Genomic DNA, 10,139 nt, shown 5'->3' with positions numbered 1-10,139 from the left:
GTGTCATATGACACTTACTTTGGGCATCAGCCGCTCTTTGATAAGGACTTCGGAGGGTCAAGCCGACGACTAGAAATCAGGCGCTACTTGGGAGGCAACCCAAGCGTTTTATATTTTAGTTATTTATTTTAATTTTAGTTGTTGCATTGAGTCCCGGTTTCGTGGTTATTTGATTTTGCTCAATTTCTTTTGTGCCAGGTGAGCATACTGGAGGACGTGGGAGATTGATGGCCTTAGGAGCTCGTACAATAGGAGATGATTGATGTCTACAACTACTACAATATAATCAACCAGGGGAGTTTTTATTTTATTTTTATTAAATTATTAATTATTAATAATTTTTTTTTTTATGCATGCATTTAGTTGTTTTGTTTTATCTATCTATTTAATTTTTCTATGTCGTCTAGTGCAATGGGGACATTGCACGACTTTAGTATGAGGGGGTGGGGTAGGTATTTTCTTTTAGTTATTTGGTATCATTTAAAAAAAAAAATAAAAAATAAAAAAAAATTGGATGATGAAATTTGGCCAATGATGAATGCGAATTGATGATAAACATGCTCATTGATCTTGTTTCTTCATTAAGTTTTAGACACCCCTGTTGTTGAAGCATGAAATTTTTGCTTGAATGTTGAATATTTTTAAACACATGTTGTAACTAGTGAATTTTGTGAATAGTAGTGCAATTTTGAATTTTTGTGGGGAATTTGAGAAGCATGAGGTGTGAGTTGAACTTGAGTGCATGTCTATGAAATGAGTTACTAACCAGTGGCACAATAATGAATTAGACAATTTTCTTTTATGGATTTGAATATGGAGTACATAGTGAAAATTGTGCACTTAAAAAAAAAAAAAAAAAAGGGAAGATGTAAGGTGAGGGGGAGCCAAATAAAGGAATGAAATCCTATTCCTAGGCTAAAAAGTTGGAGATGTAAGGAGACGAGGAATGTCGGATAAAAAAAAATCTGACAAGTGCATAATGAAAATGAGCTGTGTATTCCCGTCTTTTAATCAATTGACTATACTCTGATAATAAGTGAATCCTAATGTGCAAATATGAAGTCCTAATTAGTTGTACTTACTAGTTAGCAATGAGTGGAGACTGGAGCATGAAAGCGAACTTGCATTTAACATGTAAATCGAGTTATCTTGCAAATTTCAGGAATGAATCTACTTGAAAGACACGATACTGGAAACAACATTGCACTCACACACGTTCACGTTCAACGCATAAAAATTAGTGTGGAAATTTCAAGGGGTGTGCGATGACTTGTGTTGTACATTGATCAATGGAAAATATACTTAAGATTTGTTGATGCATGAGTTGAGCCATTACATATCATTGAATTAGTTTTCATTTTATTTTATTTATTTGATTTTTGTTTTTGTTTTTAGTTTTTGTTGTGTCTTGTCACCTATTTTGCTCGAGGGCGAGCAAAAGGTTAGTATGAGGGGGTTGATAGGACTCGTTTTTACGTGTTTTTAGTGTTAGTTTTGAGTCGCATTCATGCATCATATTAGTTTGTTTTAGTTTAATTTAGCATTCATTTAGCATTATTTAGCATTTGGCTGATCTCGTGTATTTTGTGGTTGTTTTGTAGGAATTGGACCAAAAAGGGGGATTTTATGTGCAGAGCAGCGAGAATGCCTCGCTAGGGCGGTCAAAAGTGACCGCCCCAGCGAGCATTTTAATCCAGCCGAGGAGTATTTGCGCGAACCTCTCGCTAGGGCGGTCAAAAGTGACCGCCCCAGCGAGACCAAAGACGCGGCCAAGGATTTTTATTCGAGAACCACTCGCCCCAGCGGTCAAAAGTGGCCGCCCTAGCGAGCGACGAAATCCGAGAAGATTTGTTTCCAAATTTTATGGATTCTATAAAACCACCTAACCTAATACACGAGAGGAGGCGCCGCGATTTGGAAGGGAGAGCACTGTAGCAGGCGATAGCTCAACGGAACCGGAACAAGAACTCAACAGCGTTTTCTCTTTACTCTTTTATTGTAGTTAGGATTTAGGGGATCCGACCCCGAACCGTTGTTTGATTATTTAATTCTCGACTTTTGATTCATTCTTGATTGTGCTATTATTTTACATTGAATTGTTAAAGCCTAGCTAACTTTAATAATATCTAATATTGTGGGTGAGTTCGAGAGAATAACTTGCGATAGGAACAAGTAGCATAATCCGTGGATCTACAATTTACATAGAGATATGAAGTTGGATACACGTTGGTAGTCATAGTCCAGTAGAGCGAAAACTAATGGATTTCATAGATCGACATGCAATTCACCGTTAGTAAATAATAAAAGAGATTTTATTATTCTTTCGTGTAGAATTAGTTTAGCATAGCTCGAGAGAGTATGTTAATTGCTTAGGAAATCCTGTCAAAAGCGTAAATCAGTGTCGATATTAATTAATTAAATTAACGACGGGTAGGTGAACCGAGATCCTAACACTCGCTTATTTATTATTTTAGTTTATATTATTGTTAATGTGTTTGTTTCAATTTAGTGTTTTAGTATTAATTTAGTTAATAAGTAATTCAATTGTCGTTTTAATTAATTAAAGAATTTAATTTAAAGTAAATTTGTCTAATCAATCTCTGTGGGATCGATACTCGTACTCTTATACGTTTTACTATAACTTGACATCGTGCACTTGCGATTATTTCGAGCCTGAATTTTTATTTATTTTTATTGGAGATTTTACTGTGCAAGTTTTGCTCGATCAGGGATAATGAGCAAAAATTTTTTTATCGAATAATTACTACTACTAATTATTTAATATGAGGTGCTTTTAAGTATGATTTTTGAAAATGGGTTTGATTGGATATTTTTACCCATTGAGTTATATTTTTAGCCGATACACAATTTATCGATTCGGCGGACTTTTTGAGGGTTCGGGCAACATTTTCAAAAATGTACCTAAACCAAATATTTTTGGAGAGTTTTTTTGGGCTTGATAGGTTTATTTTAATGATTAATGGGCTCAAAACCCTTTTATCCATTTAATTTTTAATTAGGGCCCATTAGTGCTTAATTATATCATTTAAAAACCATCATTAGCAATCCTAAACCTATTTTAAAATCATTTGGCCGCCCACCTCATCCTCCAGCAGCCATTATCATGTGAAAAACAGCAGCATCTCTCCTCCTTTCAACAGCAAGTCACGGCCCCTCATATGTTTTCAAGAAAAGCTTCATCCCCGCCTCTTTAGTTCACGTCCCGCGCATAGTTCTTCGAGAGTTTGATCATATAAACAGTAAGGCACCAATCTATCTATTATTTCTCTTCATTCACGCCAATATTATGCTGAATTATATGCAAATGCGTGAAAATTTATTTACATATCTTGAGGTTTTGTTTTATGTGATGAGACATGAAAATGCATCTTCTTTGCTTCATTCTCACGTTTTCGAGCATTTGTGCAAGGGGCTTCCGATTCTTATGTTGCTAAGGGTTGTACATGTCGAGTTAGGGGAGAAATTAAGGCTGGAGTCGAAGCTTTGTTGGTTTTTGGAGAGGGCCGATCGAGTTCTTTGGGTTATGGCTTGGTGGTGTGTGTGGATCGAGCGATGGGCTGATCCGACGGTGAAAGGGCTGAAATAAGCCCTGGACCAAACCTTGATGGGTTTGAGACACGGCCTAGGAGGGTTTGAACAATGCTGTATTTAGCCAAGTAGCCGATGGATCAGGATGAGAGAAGGTTGGCTTGGTTAATGCGATCTTGGTGGCTAACGAGCGTGTGAGTCGTGCAGAGAGTATGGGGCAGGGAGCTTGGGTTAAGTCTGTCTAGTAGAGTCCTAAGGTGGTATAGGAAGGGTTGGTCAAAGGCTGGTCTGAGCTGGTAGGTCCTAAGGTCGAATATTTGCAAGTTTAGGGTACTAGGATTTGAAGATGCGTTGTGCAGAAAATTCCAGCAACCTTTGGGGCTTGTTTCTTGAGACATAAGTGGTCTAGAATGAGTAATTTAAGGGCTGGTAGTTGATTCGAGCAAAAACGGAGACCCCGCTCCAGGTTTTAAAACGAATCATTTAATTTTTGAAATGGGCTCTATTTTACATTAAAAAAGGCTTATTAATATGTTTTGATGTGTTTTAAGGATTTTGGTAGGCTTCGGGTCGAAATTTTGATGTCCAGGAGTAAAACGGTCATTTTGGGTTTCTAGGGGCAAAATGGTCAGTTTGCACCCGGGTGGAGTTAGAAGTCCTGGCAGCGCCCTAAACATGACTTAACATGTTTTAAATTTATATACGATCATGTATATGACTTTTTTAAAATTATGACAAATATGTTGCATGCTTGATTTTAAGAAAAATTACGGATATGCATTATTTTGATAAGTGATGAAAATGATGATGTTTTTGAAGGACGAGATCTGGTTGTGACCGAAGATATATGTATACGATGAACTGTGTGGCCAGGGCTCAGTGGATGTGTAATATTGTCGCTGATGCCCTCGTCGCCGGGCACCACGGTTATATGTAGATGGATCCATCGAATAGAGCTGATACGATTAGAGCTGATACGAAAGTCACAACTAATGAACTGAATTCAATTAAAGTAAATGTATAAGTATATGATGATATGATGAGATGCTTTGGTACATAACGCTATATTACGAAATGTATACGATTACACTTTTAAGATCATGAAATATATATTGAGTACAATATTTTTCATTGTTGCATGTTATGTATATATACTCGTTATAACGTTACACGTGTGCTGAGTCATTAGACTCATTAGGTGTGAATGATGCAGGTGAGCTTTTCGATGAGAAGACTGGAGATGATGATGACTGAACAGGCGGAGCTGGTGGCGCACGTTAACCCGAGGACCTTTGATAAGCACGAATTATATAGCATTTTAGGGATTTTATTTTGTCGTATTCGTGCTTATTTGGCTTTTTTATTACGAGTTTTGCGCTTATTTCGTTTCATTATGGCTGTTTGCAGGTTTGACCAAAAGCGGGTGAAAACCAAAGAAATAAAATAAAAGTCAAGCCTCGCAACGCCACATCAGAAATACCCGGAAAAATAGGAGAAAACACAAAAGTGTTGGAGACAAAGGCCCCAAACACGGACCCCCGAGGCGGGTCCGTGTCATTCAACAATAAGAGAAGAATTCAGCCGAGGAAGCACGGACCCAGACACGGATCCCGGAGGAAGGTCCGTGCCTTTCAATATTCGAGACACAAATAACAGAGTCTACACGGACCTCTTGCCAGACCTATATCCGGGGTCCGTGCTCGTCATCATCCAGAGAAGAAAAATCCAGAGTCTACACGGACCCCTGGACGGACCCAGGCACGGGGTCCGTGTCCACCATTCCGGAAGAATTTTTGAGGCAGAGTCTACACGGACCCTTTCCCGGATGCAAGCACGGGGTCCGTGTACGCAATATCAGATCGAGAATTTGGCAAAGATTTTGTTCGCGATTTGGGAGATATAAAAAGAAAATAACCTAACACGAAGTTGGTTGTTGAATTTCGGGAGACAGGAGCCGACTTTGAGAGAAAAAAGGAGCGCAAGCTTTGAACTTTTTGAAGACGGCGGCGACTTGGGCGAAAACAGCGCAATTTACACGCAAGATCCGCGCACCGTCATTGAGATTTCTCTTCCCTTTTATTTTCTTATTTTCTTAGACATGAATTCAAACATTAAATTTGATTTTAGTTTTGAATTTATGGAGTAGTTTTCCGGTGATCGGGACCACGATTGGGACAAACGATTGATTTTGATTTATCGTTGGATCGTTTGATTTATAAAATTATTCCATGTTATTGATTGATATTTGCATAAATTTCGTGCTTTTAATTTGGCCAATTATTTGCATGTTTGTTGTTTAATCTTGACCCGAAAGAGAATTGATTAAATTTAGCTTCAAAAATATTAATCAACACGCGGTTAAATCGACTAGAAATAGTATTCGATTTCAGTGTGCGATTTTAGGCGACAGCTGTGATTCTACCGTTGATGAATGCGTTTTTGTTTAATTAAATTCAATTAGAAATAGTTGGACTGTTAAATGAAAATAGGATTATAAATTCTAGAAATAGCTTTATAATTAATATAGAGGATCGCATCGTGACATCAAATGATCTATAGTTAAATAATTACATTGCATGATATTAATCAAAAGTCTGTTACCATCGTGTGTTCCCGGTCATTTCATTTAAATTTGAAAATCCCCAAGTTCCAAGCATCTCGGATATTTGATTTAGTCATTTAATTAGCATACATTAGTTTAAAAATTCACTTTATTGAAATAATAATCAATCGCTCACTTTTGTTTGCCTAGATTAAATAAAATAATTGAATCTTAGTAATTAAATAATAGTCTATGTGGGATCAATACTTGGACAGTACGTCTATTTACTATAACTTGACCTAGTCCGCTTGCTAGAATTATTCCCAACCGAAATCGTCGGTCAAGTTTTTGGCGCCGTTGCCGGGGACTATTTATTTAATATTAGGATAAATTATTTGTTTGAGACTAGGCTTTTATTCTTAGTTTTAAATTTTTCAGTTATTCTTTTCTTTAGTATTTTAATTAATTTTGTTTCAGTTTTTCTTATTATATACTCTTTTGAAGCTTAAATTGTGCACTTAAATTTTTGATTTCAGGGGTTAGCTCGTGTTATATGAACCGTGCTCAGGACGTCAAAAATCTAGTGCCACTTGATCTGGAGATTGAAAGCACCCTTCGCAGCATCCGCAGAAATCGAAGGAACAACAACTTGTCTTTTGAATCCGAGTCTGAAGCAGAACCTGAAATAGATCTTAAACCAGAATTCGAAGGAATGGCCGGAGAAGAGGATGAACGTACGTTGATGGAACTTCATCGGCCAGCATTTGGAGGTTATGGGTCTAGTATCATCCGCCCTACGATTCAGGCAAATTCATTCGAGCTGAAGCCAGGCATCATCCAGATGATCCAAATGCAAGTAAAGTTCGGTGGAGCACCATCTGAAGACCCCAATGCACATCTGGAGAATTTTCTGTCAATCTGTGATACGATTAAGTGCAATGGGGTGAGTACTGATGCCATTCGACTCAGACTATTTCCATTCTCCTTGCAAGGAGAAGCTATGGAGTGGCTTCGCGACCTTCCAGCTGGTTCTATCACTACTTGGGATGGGCTAGTTGAGTTCTTCATGCACAGGTATTTTCCCCCTACTAAGATTACACAACTGCGAAATGAAATCACTTCATTTAGACAGAGAGATGGGGAATCACTGAATTCAGCATGGGCGAGGTTTAAAAAGATGTTGAGAATGTGCCCGAGACATGGTTTTTCAGTAGGCCAGCAGGTGGAGACATTTTACTATGGGGTAGATCCTTCTGTGAGATCTATGCTTGATGCGGCAGCAAATGGGAGTTTATACAGGAAAATGCCAACCGCAGCGCTCGAAATCATATCTAATATGGCCGAGAGCAATGTGGGTTGGCAAGACAACCGCAGGGAGAAGAAAGTAGGATTCCTTGAGATGGATGCTTTGACAGCGATTACAGCGAAACTTGATGGATTGACACATCAGATGTCACAGTTACAAGCGCAGAAGTCAATACCAGTCAAGTCAGTGAATCAGATCCAAGGAAATGCTGAAATAGTTGGTGGTCCATCTTGTGACATGCCATTCATGCCGGATATGCCTTGTGAGGAAATACAGTGTTTTGGAGGGGATTCAGTAAATTATTTGGGAAACCAGGGGCGTCAGCAAAACAATCCATACAGTTTCTCGTATAATCCAGGCTGGAGGAATCATCCAAATTTCGGGTGGAGACAGTCAGAAAATGCTGTTATGCCATTATAGTTTAATCCTCCACAACATCTTATGCAGCAAAAGCCTCCTCAACAACCACCTAAGCCTCCACAAGGTGCTGGACCTTCTATGCCACCCGGTTTCAAGCCGCAGGATAGTAAGTCGAACCTTGAGGACATGCTTGCCAAATACATCGCTGGAAATGAAATGAGATGGCAAAACCATGATGCCATGATGCAAAGAGTGGAGACGCAACTAGGACAGTTAGCGACACAAATGGCTACACGAGCTCCGGGTACACTACCTAGTGACACGGAAAAGAATCCAAAAGGTGTCAATGCAGTCACGGTGACGTCTCCCATAAAGCATGAAGTGATCGATGTTGAAAGTGATGTGAAGGAGAAGAGGCCATTAAATCAAGGACCCAACGACGCAAGGGAGAAAGGTAAGTCTCTAAACTCGAACTCTCATATTGATATAAATTCACTCCCTTTTCCCCAAAGAGCTAAGCAACTGCAATTGGATACTCAATTTTCAAAATTCCTTGAGATTTTCAAAAAGCTGCACATAAATATCCCATTTGCAGAAGCTTTAGCTCAAATGCCCTCATATGCAAGATTTCTTAAAGAAATCTTATCAAACAAGAGGAAATTGGTTGATTTTGAGACAGTTAAGCTTTCGGAGGAATGTTCTGCTATTTTACAAAATAAATTACCTCCAAAGCTTAAGGATCCAGGTAGTTTCTCTATTCCCTGTACCATAGGAACTTCATTTTTTGCTAAGGCTTTGTGTGACTTAGGTGCAAGCATTAACTTGATGCCTTATTCATGTTTTGAGAAGCTAGGGATAGGTGAAGTGAAACCAACTACAATTTCTCTACAGTTAGCTGATAGATCAATTAAATTTCCTAGGGGAGTTGTAGAGGATGTGTTGGTGAAAGTTGACAAGTTTATTTTTCCAGTGGATTTTGTTGTGTTAGACATGGAAGAGGATCGTGAGATTCCTCTAATTTTAGGAAGACCATTTTTAGCCACTGGGAAAGCTCTGATAGATGTACAAAAGGGTGAGTTGGTGTTGAGACTGAATGATGAGAGTGTGGTGTTTAATGTTTTTCAGTCCATCAAATATCCTAATGATACATCTGATTGTTTTAGAATTGATGCTACTAACGAGCTTGTTGAGTGTAGTTTGCAGGTACTGATAGGTGAAGATCCTTTGGAGGTTTGTTTGACTGATTCATGTTCAGGAGAGTTGGAAAATGAGGATATTAAGGAATACATGCTTTATCTGGAAGCAGGCAGATCGATTTCGAGAACGGTAAACTCTAGGATTGGGGAGCTTGGGCATGTCCCAAGACCTTTAAGGTCATCCATTGAAGAAGCCCCAATCTTAGAGATGAAACCTCTTCCTTCTCATTTGAAATATTTATTTTTGCTTGACAATGATAAACTGCCAGTAATTGTCTCATCTATTTTGACAGGTTTGGAGGAAGAAAAGCTGCTGCGAGTTCTGAGGGATAATATCAAAGCAATAGGTTGGAGCATTGCAGACATCAAGGGGATCAGTTCATCCATGTGCATGCACAAAATTCTGATGGAGGCTGACCACAAGACTTCTACCCAACCTCAAAGACGATTGAACCCAGCTATGCAAGAGGTGGTAAAGAAAGATGTGATTAAGCTACTGGACGCAGGTATTATTTACCCGATTTCTGATAGTAGGTGGGTTAGTCCAGTGCAAGTAGTTCCGAAAAAGGGTGGGATCACTGTTGTCAAGAATGAGAATAATGAATTGATCCCTACTAGAACTGTTACAGGGTGGCGTGTTTGCATTGATTATAGAAAACTTAATGACGCCACCCGTAAAGACCACTTCCCCCTCCCTTTTATTGATCAAATGTTGGAAAGGTTAGCTGGGCATCCTTTTTACTGTTTCCTGGATGGTTATTCAGGTTATATGCAAATTCCTATTGACCCTGAAGATCAGGAGAAAACCACTTTTACTTGTCCTTATGGGACATTTGCATATAAACGAATGCCATTCGGTCTATGTAATGCACCAGCGACCTTCCAACGATGCATGATGGCAATTTTTCATGATATGATTGAGGATTTCATTGAAATATTCATGGATGATTTCTGTGGGGACCCGGAAGCTAATTCATTCCTTAATCGTATTTAGGAATAAATAATCAAGTATATAAATTTTTTTTTAAAAAATTGCACAGCGGAAACAGAATGTAATTAAATTCAAATTACATATTAAACATAACATACAATTATTGTATGATCTACAATAATCCGACTAGGTTCAACTATAAGTCAGTGCTGAACCCTAAGTTGCTTCAAAGTCCGGATCTCCACGCTATCTAGT

General features: G+C 38.5%; 1 protein-coding gene across 1 annotated transcript; it reads left to right on the top strand.

The window, feature by feature from the left end:
- Nucleotides 1–6,644: 6,644 nt before the first annotated feature.
- LOC140835742 (uncharacterized) lies at nucleotides 6,645–7,817 on the top strand. Its single transcript, XM_073201148.1, has one exon. It carries the CDS (start codon nucleotides 6,645–6,647, stop codon nucleotides 7,815–7,817), a length of 1,173 nt encoding a protein of 390 aa, XP_073057249.1.
- Nucleotides 7,818–10,139: the final 2,322 nt, after the last annotated feature.

The sequence above is a fragment of the Primulina eburnea genome, chromosome 7 (genome assembly GCF_022965805.1).
Source record: "Primulina eburnea isolate SZY01 chromosome 7, ASM2296580v1, whole genome shotgun sequence".
NCBI lineage: Eukaryota > Viridiplantae > Streptophyta > Magnoliopsida > Lamiales > Gesneriaceae > Primulina > Primulina eburnea.
The sequence above is the reverse complement of the archived record's forward strand: the minus strand, read 5'-3'. Positions and strand labels throughout refer to the sequence as shown.